Source organism: Sarcophilus harrisii, chromosome 4 (assembly GCF_902635505.1).
Source record: "Sarcophilus harrisii chromosome 4, mSarHar1.11, whole genome shotgun sequence".
NCBI classification, from domain to species: domain Eukaryota; kingdom Metazoa; phylum Chordata; class Mammalia; order Dasyuromorphia; family Dasyuridae; genus Sarcophilus; species Sarcophilus harrisii.
The window spans coordinates 111,377,630-111,394,720 of NC_045429.1; the positions used below are offsets into that span (position 1 = coordinate 111,377,630).

Genomic DNA, 17,091 nt, shown 5'->3' on the forward strand with positions numbered 1-17,091 from the left:
ATCTACATATGTGAGACTTTTATAATGGTTCTTTTTAAGAGTAGGTCTTTTACATATAGTTTGAGAAATGATAGCTTTCCTGATATCTTTTGGATCAGGAATCCTTATGAAAATCATTTTTCTTGAGCAGGACCAGGAGATCATTATATACTTCAACAGCAATACTATATGATTATCAATGCTGATGGATGTGGCCCTCTTCAACAATGAGATGAACCAAATCAGTTCTATTTGTTCAATAATGAATAGAACCAGCTATACCCAGCAAAAGAACTCTGGGAATGAGTGTGAACCACTACATAACATTTCCAATCCTTCTGTTTTTGTCTGTTTGCATTTTTGACTTCCTTCACAGGTTTAATTGTACATTATTTCAAAGTGCAGCAAAATAACTGTATGGATATGTGTACATAAAAAAAAAAATCATTTTCTTTTTTTCCTCTAAAGTGGAAAGCCAAGTGTTGATACTTTATTTTTATTATTTCTTTGTAGGGGAGTGAGTATTAATGTTCTCAGACATGAAGCTGAATTTTATGGAATTACTCCATTAGGTATGTTCTCCCATTAAATAAACTATGTGGTTGTAATTTGATCCATAGTTTTGTTTTTTTTTTTTTGTATGTCATGTTGTTTAAACCTTAACTTTCATTGCAAAAATTAATGTTTTTTTTTTTTTTTAATTTTTTTCAAAGTAGTAAGAAAATTTTGGTGCTGCTGTATTCACTACACCCAGTTATTCTCTCTTTTTCCTTACCCTTTTGCTGACTACAAAATAAAAATGAAGTACTGTTTTTCTTTTTCTTTTTTTTTTTTTTTTTTTTTTGCTTTTACTTATTCTTGACAGTTTGCTTATAATACTTCTAGTAAGAAGACTTCTCTTATGTGAAGAACTGGAGCGTTCATCATGTGGTAGTGTCCTTTTTCACGGCTACTTGCCTCCACCAGGTATTGTTCCTTAAACTTTGCCAGTAAAGATATATAAACATAAAATAACTCTTGAGATTCTCTTTTTACATAGAAAATGGGTAGCTAGTTTAAGGTTACTCACATAATGGCAGAGCCAGAATTAGAATCCAAATCTGAGATTCCAAGGCCTCTTAGGAACTATACAGTTCTGCTCCCATTTGGATCTTAGAATAATAATGTGAAGAATGATTAATTTTACAATAGAGCTAGCTTTGAACTGGTCTTGACTTGAGTTGTTCATTTGAGCTAACAATATTTGTAACATTTGAACAATGTTTAACTGGTTCCTTGGGATTTTTTATTAATTTTTAACAAAATCTATTTCCATTTACTGTATTTTGATTACTAGCTGCTTTAGTCATTTTCCTATCCTTTGATTTTGATGGTATTTTATCTTTAATTACTTTGGATAGTAATGAAATTATTTGTGACTAACAAAGTAGATATTAAGATTTATGTTTCCTAGAATAAAATTCATATTTTATTAAATTGAAGATATTTTTCTTAGTGTAAGAAATCTTTTATTCTGAATAACTTTATTCACTGAATAATATTCACAGTTACCTATTTTCTTTTCCTTTTTTTTTTTTTTTCAAATAGGTATTCCTAGTAGAAAAATAAATAATACTCCTGGATCTTCTGCTGATTCTAGAATAGGACAGAATTCTTCAGAAGTTCAATCATCCCGGGTAAATGGGACCCAGCCCATTCTCGCTAGAACTGGAGAAGAGGCAGTTAGATTGGGTGAGCAATAATTTCCAATGGTGGGGAAGTAGGTTGGGGACGCTTATCTTGACCACAGCTACTGTTGCAGATAGACAAAATGCCTTTTCTTATTTATGATTGACAAAGTACTTTATTCTTGTGTCTTCTTTTGGCCTGTTTTTTTTTTTTTTTTTTAACACCTTAAATACTTAAATATAAAATACTTAAATACTTAAATATAAAATACATTTTGAAATGTTCATCAAGAGAAATGGCTACTATTTGAATTTTTAAAGCAGTTTTGTTGAGAAATTATTGCTATCTTGAAGGGCAATGTATTATTTTCTTAATCTTTTCCTTTTTTGTCTCTGTGAAATGTCTCTCTGAACTAAATTCTGTTGGTCTTTTTCTGTTTTTTTTTTCCCCTTCTTTTCACTTAGAGTTTTCCCCTTGTCTTTCCCTCTCCCCTTTTCTTCTTGTAATAAAATGAATATTTTTTTTTTACTTTCTCCTCCCTTTTGTTTTCTTCTTATAAAAGAATGCATATTAATTTTCTTTTATTATGGTTAACAGGATTTCCTGTGGATCCACGAAAAGTATTGATAGTAGCTGGCCATCACAACTGGATTGTAGCTGCATATGCCCATTTTGCTGTTTGTTACAGGTATGATATAAAATACAGTGACGTGTTTTTTTCTTCAATAAATGTGGTTGTTTACATTTTCATGTGGAGGAATAAATTCCCTTTGCCTGTTTGTTTTTGTGTTTTCTGAGAGTTGGAGCATAAATTTTCTTTTTCTTTGCTGATATTATTTAATTTATTTGTAGTCCTTCAGTTTTACAGTAGATATAGATGATAACCCATTTATGCTTTTCCATCTTAAATATGATTATTATACATTCCCTCCAATCTCCCACCCCACAATTCACAACCTTAGTTCCTCCTTCCAGTCTTATCCCCTCCCCACAATCATAAAGTCCACCAAACATGCTGATAGCTGTCCATGAATTTTCTTGAGATGAAGCTATGAATGGGAAATCAGGCTGTGTTCCTCCTCATTATGGTTATGTATCCAATCCACTTTATTTTTTAGTCACATATTTCTTTATTAATATCCTTCACACAAGTTCTATGGAAATCTTTGTAATGTATTACAATTAATGTATTAATTAATGTATAAGAGAGCAAGCAAAATGTATTATATTACATTTTGCTTGCTCTATTATACCATTCTCATTTGAGTCATCCTCAGCTTTAGTATGTCAGAGTTTGTAATGTTCTATTCTTTCATTTAACTTTACCAGAAGAATAGTGATGTTAAAAATGACTTTCATTTTAGGGAAAAGATTGGAATTATGGAACAAAATTTGCAGTTTTCCATAGATATATCTTTTTATTAGTCAGTTCCAAAGCCTAACTGATATTATATCAGTCTTTTATTCTTCATCTACTTAGATTTTTCTTTGAAAATGATGAAACCAGGCTCTTTTCAGTGATTATAATTCTTGTTTAGGAGACTATATAGACAATTGACACATTTTTTGAGCACCTACTACGTATCAAACATTGTGCTAGGTGTTGGGGATGCAGACTTACTCTAAAACTGCACTTACTCTCAAGGAGTTCATATTCTATATGTGGAAACAATAGGGAATAAATATCAGTATATTAAAATGGTGATAAGGTGATTGTGGAGGGTTAAGCACCAGCAGTTTAAAGTGTTCAAGAAAAGTCTTAGGAAGATTTCAAACTGAGCTTTGAAGGAGACTAGGTATTCTGAGAGGCAGATATGAGGAAGGAATGCATTTTAAGCATAAGAGATGACAATTTATGCAAAGGTCTGGAAATTATAGATAGAATGTTTTTCTGGGGAAAAACAGAAAAGTTTATTTAGATTGAAAGGTATGAGAAGGGTAGAAATATACAATAATGCTTTGAAATGTTGGGGGAACCAGGTGGTGAACAGCTTTGGATGCTATTCATTCTTTTGATAAAGTTATGTGACAGAATCAAGGAGTACTACAAACTCCGAAATACTAAACAATAGGAAATCATTGGAGGTTTTTGAGCAGGAGAGTGACATGGTAATGCACTTTAGGAATATCACTTTGGAAGTTCATAAGATCACAGATTTAAAGCAGGAAGTGACTTTCCTAAAGCACAATTCTGAGTATATCATTAACTTGTTAACTCCATGAGGTGAAGAAAGACTGAGCAGGCATGCTGCTTACATGAATACAGAAAAGAGGATGACTGTTAAAGAGATCTTTTGGTAACCACAATTTAAATTTACATCACATTTATTGCCAGACATTATGCTAAGTGATTTACAATCGTTATCTCATTTGATCCTCACAACCCTGGGAAATGGATGCTGTTATTATCATCATTTTTTCATATGAGAAAATTGAGATGCGAACAGGTTAAGTGACTTGCCCAGAATCAGATAGTCTAGAGTTGAATTTAAACTTAATTCTTTCTGATTCTAAGTTCAGGGATCTATTCAGTATACCACTTAGTTGCCTTCTGTACCACTTGCCTTGTTTTAAACACAGAATTGACAAAACTTAACAACTCATTTCATTTTTTGACTTAGGGAAGGAAATTAAGGATGACTTGGAATCCAGATGCAGGACAGTACCCTTAACGGAATTAGGAAAATAAAGAAGAGCAGAGTTCTCTGAATATATTGAGTCTGAGATACCTAAATAGGACATTTTAGATATTCCACAGGTAGTTGGTGATTTGGTACTAAAACTTGAGAGTAAGACAAAGACTAAAAGATTTATAGATCTAGAAGACTTCTGCATTGAAATAATATTGAACTTGTGAAAACCAATGAAATCATTGAGAAGGATAGTATAGAAAGAAGATACTTTGGATCACTAGGGCAATCTTATGCCACACTCAACACAATGTTATTTGCAAATCATAGGAATTTGGCATGGAGAATAAGTGCCGTTTTAAGAAAACTTAGCCTCTTAGGTGGATATCTTCCCCATAAAAATGATGAATATCTTTGGCAAGCATGTCTCCCAGTTTATTGTTCAGAGAATTCTTTAAAACAATCATATCTACTGTTGTGTCTTTCAAGAAATCTGGTATAATTTTGACATATGCATGGGAAATATGTGGGAGAGGAGCCTTTAAGAGAATACTTTGTCCTGCTTGGTAAAATAAATTTTTTATAGTAAGAAAAATTCAAGCTCAGTAGAATCATGTGTGTGTGTGTGTGTGTGTGTGTGTGTCTTTTTTAATTCAGCCAGTTGTGGCACAGACATAACTTAGAGTTCATTATCACTTGTTTATTCTTTTCTGATGGCCTAAATGAATGTAGATTATTCTCATAATTTTTTTTTTTTTTTTGTGGATGGGAAAGTAGGTATATAGAGTAGGAGTTTTTGATGTCTGATGTTCCCTTTTATGGAGGGGCTAATAATAAAGTTTGAGGTTTTTTTCATGTGCTTGATATTGTTTGCTTCTTTAGATACGATGAAAATTAATCCCTCAAACTTCTCATAATTGTTCTGCCTCCAGCATAAACTTATTTTGTATATGCCTGGCCCAGTCCAGGTCTTTTTCCTATTTTTGTTTTGTTTTTGAGTTTGTTTTTTAAAATATGCAAATCTTTTCAATGATTTATAGTCTTCCATATTTCATCCTTAAATCCCCTTAGAATTACTTTATATAGTTGATTTATCACAAGTTTTCTTGAAACTTTTTTATTCTTTGCTAATTTTTGAAATGATCTCCATATTTTTCCACTATCCTTTTTTTCCCCATAAGGTTTATATAAATGAATTTATAGTCTCTACTGGAATTACCCTAGGCTGCCATCTTTCTTTGTCTTGACAAAGACATTCAGATATTTTCTGATAGAAGTAGTATTTAGCTTTTCTAAAGTGATGATTTCTAAATGATGATTTATTTAAGCTTCAGTGTTAAATTTTTAAACATGTCAAACTAATGTTACTGTATTTTATACACTGCATCTTTTTCTCATTTTGATTCTAGTTTTCTACTAATTTTAATGTTTATTCTGACAAGGTGGAATGGTGATGACCGCTGTATAAGTAATGAGTAATTCCTTGTTTATTAAAATTACATTGATTTCGTCTTAGCATTTTTCTTATTCTTTTCTAAAAGGAAATGGACATGTTATTTATAATACACAGTTGATTCATCAGTAACAAGTTGCTTCTTTTCAGTCTAGAATAATTTTCATTTTTATGGTGCTTTTTGGTGTTCATAATATTCAGTTTCTCTTTTTCATTTCTTGAAAAAAGTATTGAAATGAAGCTTTTGGTTAATGTACAAGTCGGCCTTTCTGATTCCTTCCGGACCATATTTTCCAATACATTTTTTCTCTGTTGTGCTCATACACATCTTTGCATTGAAGTCACCAATTATCAACATGTATTGATTTAATTAGAAGAATGCTATTAAGTTCTTATAGGATGATTCTTCTCCTTAACTTGTCTTGCTATTACTTAACCTCCCCCCCACTCATGGATCCCTCCCTTGTTTTCGTTCCTTATCCTTTGCTTCCCCATCTGCCCATCTTTCCCTCCCATATTTCTTTATAGATTTTAGAGGTGCTATACCCTTCATGGTATATATGTATGTAGTGTTGCCTACTTAACCTATTCCTGTTATGAGTAGGTTTTCAGAACTATTGCCAAATTTCAGAACCTCCAGATCAAAGAGAAAATTTTGCAAGAAACAAGAAAAGAACAATTTAGATATGTTGGAGCTACAATTAGAATTGGGAAGGACTTAGAGCAACAGTAAAAGAATGCAGTTCCTAGAATCATATCAGTAAATATGATTCTAGGAACTGCATTCTTTTATTGTTGCTGATAAGTCTCTTTGATCTGGGGGTTTTGAAATTTGGCAATAATATTCCTTTGTGTTTTCCAGAAAGGATCTCATTGAAGTGGTGATCAGTAGATTTTTTTCAATTTCTACTTTCCCCACATGTTCTATCACTCCAAGACAATTTTCTTGGGTTATTTCTTGCATTATTGTGTCAAGGTTCTTTTTTTGGTTACAACTTTCAGGCAGTCTAATTATTCTTATATTTTTTCTGATTGATCTGTTTTCCAGATCTGTTGTTTTCCTTATGTTTCACTTTCTGTTCTATTTTTTCATTCTTTATAATCTATTTTGTTATTTCTTGGGCTCTCATAACTTCACTGGCTTCCCTTTGCCCAATGATTATTTTCAAAAAAATTATTTTCATCTTTGTGAGACTGTTTTTTCTTTTCTAGTTAACTTTTTAAAAAATTAATCTTCTTGTTTTTCTTGGATAGTTTTTATTATTTTTTGTATTTTGTCTTCAGTGTATCTGATTTGATTTTTAAATTCTTTTTTGAGTTCTATAAATTAACTCTGAGGAGGGAGTTATTTCATGTTACTCTTTGGGGTAGAAGCTTTTTTTTATTTCAGTGTCCTTGTCTGAAGATGAACCCTGGTTTTCCCTGTTCCCATAGTAAGTTTCTATGGTGGGGTTCCCTCCCTCCTTCCTTCCCTCCCTTGCTCTTTTCTTCTCTCCTTCCCTCTCTTCTTCTTTCCCTCCTTCCTTCCCTTACTTCCTCTTTCCCTCCTTCCTCCCTTCACTCCTTCCCTTCCTCCTTTTTTCCTCCCTTTCTTCTTTCTTCCTTTCCTTCTTCCCTCCCTCCCTTCCTCCCTCTTATGGGTGTGCTGGTTCCTTGTCCCCCAGATTCCCATCTCTGCAGCACAGCTGGATCTGGAGTTCCTAATCAGTTGAGGTTCCCTCAGTCTGCCCCTACTCAGACCCTGACTCCTCAAGCAATCCAGGGGGTAAAAGTTTCTGTAGTCCTGCTAAGGCTCCAGCTAAAATTTTACCTACCTAGTCCCAGGACTCCCCACCTATTGTTTTTGCAGAGTTAGCCTGGAAGTGTTTGTTCTTCATATAGGTTAATTTCCAAACTGGGATCTTTCTTCAGATCTTCTTGAGTTGTACCTGGTGGACCTCTGTTCTGCCTCCAGTCTTCTTGATCTTTCACCAATCTTATTTTTGCTCTGAGGCACAAATTTGCTCTGTTTGTGGGTGAAATCTGTAGAGCTTGAAATTTACCAGCCTACTCTGTCATCTTCTCAGAATCGTAGATAGCAATTCTTTTTGTTTGAGCTAGAAACTCTGAGGGTTGTCTCCTCCCAGATTAATTTTTTTTTTTTTTTTGACCAGGTAAAAGAAGCTATTTGGAGCTTCATTTCTTAACTAACCTTAATCACTGATTGGGTGTTGCCTCAGACAGACTGAGGTCTGGGAAAGACCTTAGCTTAAAAAGACCATCTCCAGTTGTCTTAATCTGTATCAAAGAGGGAGTGAGGCTGGTGACTTTGCACAACTCTGCCTCACTTAAATCCAATTCACTTGCAAGTAAAGATGTCACTTTCCTGATGAGTCTTCAAGAACCCCTCCAAAAGTCTTTCCCTTATCCTATTCTCTCATCCTCCTATTATTATTATTATTAATAAATGTTCTTACCCTTCTAGATGTATGTTTTTCCCTCTTTAATCCAGTTCTGGTTAGAATAAGATTCCAGCACAACCAGTAGAATTCTACTTCCATTTGCTTCTGCAGGAACAATTTTTTATTCAAATCTTGTTTGTATGAGATAATTGCTCCATATACCTCTCCCTATCCAATTTTATTTTTTAGAATTATCCCATTATATTCAACTCAACCACAGATCTTTTATCTATATATGCTTTTTTAAAATTACTCAAATAATGTTAACATAGCTGAGTATAGATAATGTTTTCCCATATAAGAAGTAAACACTTTGACTATTTTGAATCCCTTTAATTGGTCTTTAATGTTTCCCTTAGTTTCTCCTGGATGCATTTGAATTTTGGGCTTTTATCACAAATTTATTAAATATCCATTTTGGAGGTGCGATGTGGCAGTATCATTCAGGATTATGTTTGATTGTATTGCTAGATGAATTATTTGATATAATACATAAAAATCATATTTATATTATTCATTATATCCTTTGACATTTTACACATGTACTTTTGTTTATGTTTTGTTGCTTGTGTTTAAATCCATTTCTCAGTTAATTTATTATTACAGAATTGAATTTTAAAAAATCCACTCTGCATGTATCCTCCCACTTTTTTTTTTTTCATGTTTATATCTCTAACATCATGGCAGATGATATGCTCACCTAATTATACTTTAAAATAACTTCATCTAGGCATTCCTTGTTTCAGTCCCTTGTTTAGTATAGTAGAAACAGCATTTCCAGCTCTTCCTCTAATTCTTCATGTGTTTGGAGCAAATCATTTGATTCCTTTGGGCATCGTTGTTTTCTTTCTTAAAGTTAGGGACTTGGATTAGATGACTTCCCAGGTCTTTTTCTAGTTAAAAAAACAAATACTTATTTATGAATCAGCTTCTCTACTAACACAGGAAAACCATCTAATGAAATAAGTTGGAAACTATAGATTGCAATGCAAAGATATGATATTTTCCAGGTTCTAATACTGTCCATTGGGAAAAGTAAGGATTCTGGTAAAGTTAAACTTTGCTAATTTTGAGAAATTGAATTTTAAATGGCAATTTTATTATTTTTATGTATCTATAACATCTTAAGGTTAACATCACCTATTCAATATTATTATTCAATCTGTAGTAATTAACACAATTAGCAAATAACATGTATATGTTTATATATGTGAGATATTTGTAGAAGTCCTTAACATGTGTAATATTTCTTTGTAGTTTTGCATTTATTATTTGTTTTAGCAAATTTTCCTTTTTCCTTTTTCCTCTAGTTCTTACAAAGGTAGTTCAACTGGAACTCATTGAATACTAAATAGATAATTTTGATTATATGAAGTTTTTGTACCAACAAAACTATTGCAGACAAGATTAGAAGGGAAGTAATGAATTGAGAAACCATTTTTACATTTAAGGTTTTGATAAAGGCCTCATTTCTAAAGTATATATATAGAATTGACTCAAATTTATAAGAATTCAAGCCATTCTCCAATTGATAAATGGTCAAAAAGATATGAACATACAATTGTCAGATGAAGAAATTGAAACCATTTCTAGTCAAATGAAAAGGTGCCCTAAATCACTGTTGATCAGAGAAATAAATGCAAATTAAGACAACCCTGAGATACCACTATACACCTCTCAGATTGGCCAAGATGACAGGAAAAGATAATAAGGAATATTGGAAGGGATATGGGAAAACTGAGACACTAATACTTTGTTGGTGGAATTGTGAACGGATCCAGCCATTTTGGAGAGCAATTTGGAACTATGTGCAAAAAGTTATCAAACTGTGCATACTCTTTGATCCAGCAGTGTTTCTACTGGGCTTATATCCCAGAGAGATCTTAAAAGAGGGAAAGGGACCCACATGGAAAAAAAATGTTTGTGGCAGCCCTCTTTGTGTTGGCAAGAAATTGGAAACTGAATGGATACCCATCAATTGGAGAATGGCTGAATAAGTTATGGTATATGAATGCTATGGAATATTATTGTTCTATAAGAAATTTTCAGCAGAATGATTTTAGAGAGCCCTGGAGAGACTTACATGAACTGTTGCCGAGTGAAGTGAGCAGAACCAGGAGATCATTGTACACAGCAACAAGATTATACGATAATCAATTCTGATGAGCGTGGTTCTTTCCTCCAACAATGAGATGATTGAGGCCAGTTCCAATATTCCTGTGATGAGAAGAGTCATCTACACCCAGAGAGAGGACTGTGGGAACTGAGTGCACACCACAACATAGCATTTTTACTCTTTTTGTTGTTGTTTGCTTGCATTTTCTTTTCTTTTCTCAGTTTTTTTCCTTCTTGATCTGATTTTTCTTGTGCAGCAAGATAATTGTTTAAATATGTATACCTATTAAAAATAGATGAGAAAAAGGAAAAAAAATAAGAAAGAAAAAATAAAGAACTGTAATGGGCTGAGGCTTGAGTTGATGCACTGAGGTCCCAAGCACGTGAGGCTAAATAGTAATTGGACTAGGCTAAATAGTAATTGGACTATACTCTATTAATATATATGCTTGGAGAAAGAATGGCCCCCGCCCACTCTCTGTGCAAGTCCTGATGTGTTGTATAGGAAATGACAATTTTGGTGGGTGGAGGCACAGGGGCAGGAAGAGAGGCTGGGAGAAATTGCTGGCGGGGTTCGGTTCTGGTGGCTGCTGGTCTCGCGGCTTCTTGTCTGGCTAGCTTCTTGACTCAGCTGCTGACATTGCTATTGCCAATTCCCTTTTACCTCCGATCTTTCTTCATCTCTGCTAAGAATAAAGATTGACGATTTTCCCCTAACCTGAATTCCTGACTCCGGCTGATTTTAAAATGGCACGGTCATCACAGAGAACCAAAAGTAAAAATACTATATTGTGTTCCACATTCAGTCCCCATAGTCCTCTCCCTGGATGTAGATGGCTCTCTCTAAAATCTATTGGAATTAGCTTGATTCCCCTCATTTTGAACACAAGGTTTTGCAAGGGTCAGTGTTGAAAAATTACCACGTATATGTTTTGTAAATAAAAAACTAATAAAAATAAAATTTTAAAAGTTTAAAAAAAAATAAAGTTCAACCCAGCTCTCCTCTCAATTGTTATACATTATTAGGGACCAAATGTGTAAGATTGTACTAAAAATTTAAGCAGAGTTCATATCCTGTGAGAATTTGTAAATTAAAATAGTGAAGAAAAAGCATTGTAAAAAGGTTATAGTTATGTATTTTATGCCAATTAAATGTAGGTATTTACATCTTTAATTATAAATTAAACTCTGATAAAGCTTCTGGTATTAAAGTGAATAGATTCTATAAGGGATTGGTTTAAATATTCATAAACCAGGATTTTAAACAGAAATTTCATCTTTAATATATTGTGCGTAGATATTATAACTTCCATGTTACACTAGATCTTTTCTTTTTTAGAAACTGATTAATAGAAGATCATAATATTTTTAATATGAGGGCAGAATAGGGTCAGTTGTAAGATTCAGTTAACACTTTTCTAAATTCTGGTTTTTGTAAGTTTAAGTCTAATCATAATATTTTATGTTTTTTTTTTTGTCTGAGGAGGCAATGATTGTAAATAGAATTTTATTTTTATTTTGTATTTAATATTTTAGATAATATATGTCAAAGAATTAAGAGCTTTATCTTTTTTAAAAAAAATTTCATAATAAATCTAGAGCACCTAATATAGGTTATAATCTAAGTTTTGTGTTAATTATATTCATACAATTAAGTTCTAGTTGGACAGAAAGGTAATTGAATGAGATTGTAAAGTGTTAAAATTATAACAGCCTTGTTTATAAAATGGAACCTAAGTCCAAGTTTGTGTTGGTTCTTTTTTTTCCCCACAGAATTAAAGAATCTTCTGGATGGCAGCAAGTTTTTACTAGTCCCTATTTGGATTGGACTATTGAACGAGTGGCTTTGAATGCAAAAGTGGTTGGAGGTCCACATGGAGACAAAGATAAGATGGTGGCTGTTGCTTCAGATAGTAGTATTATTCTGTGGAGCATTCAAGATGGAGGCAGTGGTAGCGAAATAGGTGGGAAAAACATTTTCATTTTTTCTACTCCCCGGGTTTCAAATAGCAGTTCCCCATAGATTATTTATGACTTTTTGGTCAGCCTCTTGCAAATATGGATAAATAAAGGGTGATGACTGTATTCAGTAAGGATAATTAGTGAAATGCTCAATCCCCAAGCAAGCTGATGCTTTTGATGAATAGGTATTTTAAAACTTAAATTAAACAGAGCTTGCTGTATACTAAATACATAGCATCTTTGGGAAACTTTCTTTAGAAGAGGTGTTTTTAGTAAAGAAGATTCTGTGGGAATATCATGATATTTGCTTATCTCAGTTTTCATAAAACATATACAAAGGAATTAGTAATTATATAATTACTTTTTAAACAAAAAGATTCAACCAATATCTCTACTATGATAAATAATGAGAGAGACCATTCATATTCTGGAAAATTTTGTCATGATAGCACTATAGATATTAATTTTTAAAGAAACCTAAGTAATTTTGATAATTGAAAATTTTTTTGTACTTTGAAAAGTAAATCTTGTATTTACAAAATGTGATCATTCACTAAATAAAGGTTGTCTGCTCATAACACATGAAGGAGATTTTATGACTTGCTTTGTTTGCAAAGACTGACATGGTAGCTCTGCTGTGGGATAGTCCAGTAGTAATTTGTTCATACCCTGTAAAAGAAACCATTTGTTGTTACAAATACTCTTCAGAACCTGACAACACCATCTAGAGAAAATTGCAAAGGTTGGCATATCCATGATAGAGCTATCCCAGAGGCTGAACTCCCTTCAATATTACTTATATAAGACACTGCAGTTGGATTGCTGCTATAAGCAGTATTTTACTGAGAGGGCCCCTTAAGACAGGAACCTGTCATTACTTATACCGTTGTCTTCCCTGTGGATGGCCATCAAGATCGTTGAGCCTAAGAAGGAGTGACACTTTAAATTCCGTGAGACCGTTCAGACTGTCTTCCTTGATTTCCCAGAACCTCATCCTTCTCTAGAGTAATCAATTCTAGTTGTTTCTTGGTTTTTATTATTGCCTCCTTTCATATATCCTGTGTTGCTGAGTATGTTCAACTTCACATGCCCTGAAAAATGGTTTGCCATCATAATTAAAGCACTAGTTTTAAAAACCAAAACCAAAGCCAAACAAAACCATGTTACTGATTACAAGGCTAGAATGGTATTTCTTGTCTTTAATATGAAAATTTATTTCTTAATGACTGTTGGGGTATCTGCCTTTACAAGGTTTGTTTGTCTTTGTTGGGTGTTTTTATAAGTTATGAAACATTACTATTTGTTGACATTTTGTTTCTTTGTATTCAGTATAAATTGTTATCCTTCTAAAATGGCTATTTTTAGTATTGCTTAGAATTTTCAGGATATAATATATTTTTAGGGGTAGTTAAGTGGCTCAGTACATCAGGCCTGGAATCAGGAAGACCTGAGTTCAAATTCAGCTTCAGACTCTAGATGTGTAATCCTGGGGTAGTCATCTAAACTCTCTTCGCCACAGTTTCCCCATCTGTAAAATGAAAATGATGATAGCACTTAACTTCCTCTACAACCTCACTGCTTGTTGTCAAGATCAATTAAAATAATAATTGTGAGGGCCCTAGCAAAGTGCCCCACTCCATGGTAAGTGCTACATAAATGTTAGCTATCGTTATCATTATCATTATTATTATTATTATTATTATTAACTCTTTGTGTTCTACTTGCATAAATCTACTCGTAGAAAAGTATATGTAAATATGAATATAGGCGTTTTTCCACACAAGAATTTTTAAAGAATACATTGTATATTCAACATCATCTAAGAAATAAAAAATAAGAGACAGTGGTCTTTGTTATCTGATGTATACTGGACTAGGGCATGAGATAATTGAAAAAATTGTCCACATAAGTGACAATTAGATATCTAATACTAACACCTTTCAATATCTAAGCTTAAAATTATAGAATATTAAATGTTAACATCTTGAGTTCCCTCATTTTTATAAATGAGAAAACTGAGTCTTTGAGAGATGAAAAGACTTGACTATGGACACATTTAATTTGAGGCAGAGTCAAGAATAGAACTTGGGCATAGTGATATTTATATTTGAGTTCTCTGTATTGGGGTTGAACTAAGCATCCATTTAAAAAAAAAAACAACACATTTTTATTGGTATAAAAAACAAAAGCAGAATAGCTTTGAATCTGAGATACTCATTACAATTACTAGAAGTAAAGTCTTATAAAAGTGAAGCGAATGTTTTTCTTTTTACTATTAAAACATTTATCTACCAGCATTTAATTGGAACCAGTTTTCCTGAGATTTTTTTTCTCCTCTTTTTAGGAGTATTCAGTCTTGGAGTTCCTGTAGATGCTCTCTTCTTCATTGGTAACCAGTTGGTAGCCACAAGTCATACAGGGAAAGTGGGAGTGTGGAATGCTGTTACTCAACATTGGCAGGTTAGTCTAAATCAGTGTAAAGAATATCACAAAAGTCAAAGAGGGCCTAAGAACATGACAGATTTACAGACAATGGTCCCATTGTAGAGGCAGTATGATACAATGAAAAAAATAAGAATAGCCAGAGAACCAGATCAAGTGTACTTGTGATCTTGGGGAAGTTGTATAACACTACTGGGCTTCAGACTTCTCATCTATAAAATGAGAGACTTGGACCACTTGGTTTCTACGATCCCTTCCAGCTTTGAATCTGTAACTTAGATTTCTGATTTGTTTAGTCTTTGTAGAAAATACAGTCTAATTATTGTTAAATATAAGGCAAATGAGTGGTTTCTATTTTGATAGCAACTGGAAACATCTTAACTCTATCTAAACATGAAAAAAATTGTTCTGGCATATTATAAGACAATAAAAGAAAAATAGGTTCTACAGGAACTTTTCAAAAATATCTTATTTACTAGCATTTTTCAAAATTGGAAACAAAGTTTCTCTTACTATCTGAGGACCTGAAAACTCTACACCAGCTTCCTTAGGGAGAATGATAATTATACTTTAGCAATACACATTTATGTAAACGGATAGTTTTTTTTTTGTTTGTTTTTTTTGTTTTTTTAGAACATATATGACTTAGGAACATATGTCTGACAACAAGGACAGATCTATTCCCACATTTCAGACAAGATCTTAGGGAGATTTGGGCATTCATATAGGAAACAATCTTGTAACCCAGCCAGATTAATATCTTTGTGGCAGAATGTAGAGATAGTGTGTAATGGAATTTAAGAGTCTGCTTTACAAATCTCAAGAGGCAGAGATGACCTAAGGCTGATTCTTCTGACTGTCACAACACTGGTTGAGTAGGTTCTGATTTGGCCCTTCAGCAACAATCCTATTTGTGGATAACATGAAGACAGTAGAAGAAAGACAGCCACTGCAGTGTAGTTCTTTAGATGAGTAATAAAGACTGACCTGACATATTTGCATCAAATAAAGCATGAAGCAAAGAGACACTTTAGACATGCTTTCTCAAATCATGTCCAAAGTAAGAAGTCCATTAGTACATTTTATTTGATAAAACAGTATTTATAAAGCTTAAATGTTGATGAAAGATTTAGAAAACTTCTGAATAAACTTTTGGGAAAATACTGTTTTCTTCCCTGTTTCCCCAGCTTTTTTCATATGCTATAAGAAAGGTCTCACAAAAACAAATAAAACTATTCTGTTTTGCCAACTGAGTTACCCTCATTGAACTGCTTAAAATATATGAACCATTTATTAAAGTTCATGGTTAAATAACCCCCTTTTATGAAATTTCTGTTACAGTAACACTATATTCCCTGATTGATTGAAGCTATAAATTTGACTTTGAGTAGGCAATATACACAAAATTCATATATTACAAGTTTATACTTAGATTAAAAACAAACCTAATTTAGTAGGTTAAATTCTGGTGGTTTATTAACTATTTGAATTTTTTTCTAAACAGTTCCCAGAGTTAGCGTGTCTATAGCATAAGATCTTATTTTATCATAAAGTATTTTTAAAATATTACCAGTAGTGCAATTGAATAATAACACATTAACATTAACATTAACATTAACACAGTACCTTAAGGTTTTCAAAGTTCTTTAAATTTATTTATTATCTTACATGGATTTAATCTTAACCATTTTTATTATTTTATTGAATATTTTAATATTATTGAATTATTTTATTTATAATAATATCTCCATTTTATAGGTGAGAAAATTATAGCTTTTCAGATGGAATCTATACCCATTGTCTGTCCCATTCCAGATCTAGTATTCTTTTCACTATAACCAATAACAAATATTTTTAACTTGTTTCCAGATGCAAATCATTAAAGTAAATCTTATTATCTTAGTTTTATAGTTAGTTATATAGATAATTTTATGGTTAGATAGATAGATAAGATACTAACATAGGCAGTGATATCACCTGATAAAGGGAATCTGGAACTTGTATTGTTCACAGTTGAATTGGTTTCACCTTCTAAACTTTTTATCTTTCAAAATGTAACAAAGTTGACCATAAATCTTTAAGCAAGTAACCAACCCATGTTATCAACCTACTTTGAAAAAGGCCTCATATAAAATATATAGTTAAGATTAAAAGTATAGCTGGTGACTATTGAGTAGAATAAACTCAGAGAACAACAATAACAATAAAAATCTTTCCACAAGTTTCATTGTGGATTAAAAACAGTTTTAGACACATGATAAATGATTGGAATTATTTGAAGCTTGATTCATTCTTAAAAAACAAATACGATTCTGAAAATCGCTGGAATAATTAAGCAGTATTTATTATCAAGTAATAAGTGATTATTTTCAAAAGTTTCTCTTTGCTAAAACAATAAGTT

The 17,091-nt window shown here is 32.5% G+C and overlaps 1 protein-coding gene across 1 annotated transcript in view; it reads left to right on the forward strand.

The window, feature by feature from the left end:
- Positions 1–17,091, forward strand: part of KCTD3 (potassium channel tetramerization domain containing 3) — a 71,955-nt gene that overhangs the window by 29,356 nt on the left and 25,508 nt on the right. The window contains exons 5-10 of the mRNA XM_003767692.4: positions 493–551; positions 865–945; positions 1,567–1,710; positions 2,245–2,335; positions 12,060–12,250; positions 14,593–14,708. Of these exons, the coding sequence (XP_003767740.2) occupies positions 493–551; positions 865–945; positions 1,567–1,710; positions 2,245–2,335; positions 12,060–12,250; positions 14,593–14,708 (682 nt within the window). The remainder of the gene's footprint in view (positions 1–492; positions 552–864; positions 946–1,566; positions 1,711–2,244; positions 2,336–12,059; positions 12,251–14,592; positions 14,709–17,091) is intronic.